General features: G+C 63.4%; 1 protein-coding gene across 1 annotated transcript in view; it reads right to left on the reverse strand.

Moving 5' to 3' along the window:
• The window catches only part of H696_06172 (hypothetical protein), a 6,707-nt gene extending 2,783 nt beyond the window's left edge, over positions 1–3,924 (reverse strand). The window contains exon 1 of the mRNA XM_009499914.1: positions 3,190–3,924. Within this exon, the coding sequence (XP_009498189.1) occupies positions 3,190–3,735 (546 nt within the window). The 5' untranslated portion in view covers positions 3,736–3,924. The remainder of the gene's footprint in view (positions 1–3,189) is intronic.
• Positions 3,925–4,595: the final 671 nt, after the last annotated feature.

Below are 4,595 nucleotides of genomic sequence, written 5' to 3' on the forward strand. Positions count from 1 at the left end.
GGGGGGGGGGGGGGGGGGGAAGAGGGCCAGCCAGTCGCATGGCCACAACCGGGCGCCTTCTTACTCGACCTCCTCCGGGTCGTAGGTGAAGGGCAGGAACTTGTGGCCGGCACCCTCGAAGAACTTGTTGTTGAACTCGACCCAGTGCAGACGCAGGGCGTGCAGGAAGGCCGACAGACCCTCCATGCAAATGAGCACCGCAATGGTCAGGCACAGCCAGGCGGCGAAGCAGACAACCAGCATGGCACCATACATGAAGGTGGAGTCAGCGGTGCCGTTGAGACCGTTGCCGAGGGTCATGGTCCACAGGACCTCGGACAGCTGGGCGTGAGCCAGAGACAGAGCCCACAGACGCAGGTAGGAGGCGGTGTTGGAAATGCACCCGAGCACGAAGTCAATGGTGTGAATAGAGGAGTGAATCATCACCTCGCCGAAGTTGAACTCATCCCCATCAAGGTGCAGATCCGGGTCGGCCTGCATGCGAGCCAGCAGGCTGTCCTCGACATGGTGGTCATCCTCCTCGCCCTCCAGGCTGTGGTCGGTGCTCTTGGGCAGGTACGAGTAGTCGGACTGGCTGCCGGGCTTCGGGGCATAGCGGCGCTTGAGGATCATCGGCTTGACGATGAGCATCCAGGGGACGGCCAGCAGAGCCATGATCAGGAGAATCACCTGGACGGTGGACTGGCCACTGTAAAGCGGGGCATCAACACGGCCGGGAGACAGGAACATGAAGATCAGGAGATCCAGCAGCGAGGGCGGCTCGGCATTGGTCCAGTCGGTGGCCCACTTGAGGATGATGCACACCAGCAGGTAGCCGAAGATGGAGAACAGGAAGATCACCCGGGGGATGAACTCGTTGATGACATGCAGGCGGCGCTTGAAGTGCAGGTGGTTGAAGAGAGACAGCAGCAGACCGGCCGACATGTGGACAATACCCAGGACAATGGACATCTTCATCTTGTAGGAGTTGGAGAAGATGAGGAAGTTGTCGGAGCCAAACCAGCCGATATCCAGACCGATGGCATAAATGTGCCCGGTGAAGGTACCGACCACCGAGCCATTCGGGTCGCTGGGGGGGAAGGCCCAGCCGGACTTGAACAGCGGCATGCCCTTGGAGAAGATGTCATTGTAAATGAGACCGGTGAAGATGGAGAAGAGACCCATCAGCAGGATGATGTAACGACCGAAGTAGACATTGGACAGCAGCTCATTCTGCTTCCAGGAGACCAGCTTCTTCTCGTTGATGCACACCAACAGGGCACCGAGGGTCATCATGACGGCGTGACCCAGATCACCGAACATGACGGCGAACATGAAGGGGAAGGTGATGATGGAGAAGGGAGCCGGGTTGATCTCACGGTAGGTGGAAATACCATAGGCATCGACGATGGCCTGGAAGCCCTCGGTGAAGCGGTTGGTGTTGAAGTGGGTGGGCGGCTTCTCGCGAGTGGTCAGGATGTTGACCACCGAGGGGATATTGGTGCCGGCGGCGGCGGTGCCCCGGTCCAGGGCCACCTGCAGGGCGCCCATGGCGGTCTTCGGCATCCAGCCCTCGGCCACCAGGCACCGGGAGGACATGTCATGGCTGAACATGTTCATCAGGTGGTAGGTGGCCTTCTCCTTGCGAACATGCTCGGCCCAGAGGGAAATCGACTCGGCGATGCTGAGGAAGGACCGGCGGTTGTGGGCGGTGGTCTGGGTCAGGACCTTGCCCATGTCCGAGCGGCGGGCCTCGATCTGCTGGAGCAGCTGCTCGCGCTCCGAGCGCGAACGAGGGCAGTTGTAGAGCCGGGCCTCGAAGCTCTCGGCGATCTTGATGATCTTCTCCTGAGCATGGAGACCATGGGAGAAGACCACGAAGACGCTCTTGAGGGCGTCAGCCGGGCTGGCATTGGAGGCGTCGTCGCCCTCGGCGCCGGTCAACGAGCCGGCATTGTCCTCCTGGAGCTCCTCGGTCTCGAGGTGGGAGTCATCATCGGCGATGCGAGTGTGCACATTGCCACGCAGGGCGCGGAAGAGAACACGCTCGAAGATGGACACCTTGCTGCGGGGAATGATGCCGCACACGAAGTCGATGGTGACGGCATCGGCACCACCGGCGCTGGAGCCAGCATGCGCGCCGGCCCCATGCTCAAGGTCATGGTACGGGTCCTCGGCAGTGGAGGACAGGGGCTGGTACGAGCCGCTGGTGGCGCCGGCATCGCGGCCGCCATTGATGGACAGATGCTCGTGGGGGCTGGCACCAATGCCACCAGAGGTGGACTCCAGCACATCCGAGGTGTGGTGCAGGACGGTGGCCAGCTCGATGAGCTCGCGCTGGTTCCGGCGGATGGTCTCCTCGTTCTGGTTCAGCTGGCGGACCTTGGCCTCATGGTCGACGAGGATGGCATCCAGCTCGTCAATCTCGGCCAGGGACACCGAGTGCGAGCGGATGGTGAACTCATCCTCGACCGGGCGCGGCTCAATGCCGAGGCGGGTCAGCTGGGTGGCCAGGAACCGGATGCGGCGCTCCATCTCCTCGCAACGGCGGATGTTCTGGACGTAGGTGCGCTGGAAGGCGTTGACCTCGGGGTTCATGTCACTGGGAGGCGGGGAGGAGGTGACCCGGAAGAGATGACCAGCCGGCAGGGGCGCATGTGTGTCAGCCACAACCACAGGGCCAGAGGCAGCAGCAGCAGCAGCAGCAGCAAGAGGGGCAGATGACAGGAGGAAGCGCAGAAACTCGAAAAAAGAAAACATACCGGAACTGGATGATCGAACGCTCACCAAGCTGCTGGACGGTGGACCGGGCGGCCTCAGTCTGGATGATGAGCTGGATCAGCTGCATCTCCTCGCTGCGGAAGACACCGGTACCGGGCTCCACATTGGTGGACTCAGGGAAGCCGGACATGGTGGAGGGGAGAGTAGAGGCCGGGGGGAAGCCCTGGCCCGAGACTGAAACTTCCACGCGGGCTATTTTTGGGACGGCTCCAATACGCGCGGCAACTGGGGAGGAGTCCTGCGCGAAAGTGGAAAGAGGTGAAAGACGAAGAAGGCGGAGGGGAAAGGGGAGAGGGGTTTCGTCTTCGGCGTTAGTAGGGGCTGCCCGCACCGAGGGGCGCCATGCTGGGCCTTATTTTGGCGAAGACCCGGCCGAAGGGCCCGAATCAACGCGGCAAAAGGAACGCGGGGGGGGGGAGGAAGACGCACAAGGGCTAACGCATGGCGCAGATGTTGGTGTGCATCGCCGGCCCCGCTGGCCGCGAAACGACACAGGGCGCCGTTGATGCCAAGTATCAACGAGAGGGAGTGGGTGATGACCCCTACACCGGGCGGCCCGGCCGGGGACAAGTCGCCAGCGCATCCGGACAAAGATGCCAGCACCTCGGCAAAGGCCAGTCCCTGGGGAATGGAGCGCACATCATCTGGCGTCCAGTGCGCCTCAAGCCCCGGCCCGAAGCGGACACGGATCCGCGATGCCGATCCACGGACCGGCATTGCCGGGGGAGCGGGGGCCCTCGCTGCCAGGTGAGGACCGAGAGTGCTGCGCAATGTGGCCGCCAGGAAGTCTGTCATCAGCCAGAGGTACTGCTGCAAGGAGGCTAGCGGTGTGGCCGAGGCCCGGAGGCTGCGAAGAGGGCCCTGCCGCGGGGCGAAGTCCACCAATCGCGCATCCCCGGTTGATATCAGCCCCAGCAGGCACTGGCAGGCGCAGCCAGGTCGAACTGCCCCGCATGCAGGACACAGCATGTCCATGGCCGTGCAAAGTGCCAGGAAGAACGGCAGAGGGGGGCGGGGGAGACCGACGACGAGGCGGTGATGGCGAGGAGACGGAGGGGAGGGACTGGATGCCCGGCGAAGGCACGACGCGAGGGGGACTGTGATGCTGTCTCCATGGTGGGAACATCCGACTCAGATGCCCCGCTCTTCAGTGTGAGGGCCGGGATGCCGGACAAGGCACGAAACTCACCACCTGGGTATCCCCACACACCGATATATATATGTATGTATTTTTACATGAAGCCGGGCCAAGCGGCCCCGGGGCAGCGGCGCCACCGGGGCCCGGGCCCGGCACAGCCCCTCTCCGCGCCACTCTTGGCAGCGCCCTTTGCTCGACTCTCGATCATGTCCCCCCCCCCCCCGTGCCCGGACACAGAAAAAAAAATACACGCAGAAAGAAGGAGGCCAGGAGACACACCGGCAAAGGAAGAAGAAAAGTATATTGTTGAGAGGGGAGGGAGGTGTCCGCCTACATCGAGGGGGAAAGGGGGGGGGCGCGGCGGCGGCGGCGGAGAGGACAGGAGAGACGCATCCGCTGGGGTCTCGGCCCGATCCTCTGCCCGCCCTCGTGCCTCCGGCCGCATCGCGAGGCGCGCGCGCGCCTGCATGAATACACGGTGAGGGAGCACAAGAGGGGCGGCGAGAAGCAATGCCGAGGGGGGGAGGAATATACCACCACTCCCCACACTATCCCCCCGCCCGCCATAGGCACCCCCCCACTCGAACGAGGAGGGACACATCGGGGGGGGGGGGGGGGGGAAGAGGGCCAGCCAGTCGCATGGCCACAACCGGGCGCCTTCTTACTCGACCTCCTCCGGGTCGTAGGTGAAGGGCAG

The sequence above is a fragment of the Fonticula alba genome, assembly GCF_000388065.1.
Source record: "Fonticula alba strain ATCC 38817 unplaced genomic scaffold supercont2.23, whole genome shotgun sequence".
Taxonomy (NCBI): domain Eukaryota; order Rotosphaerida; family Fonticulaceae; genus Fonticula; species Fonticula alba.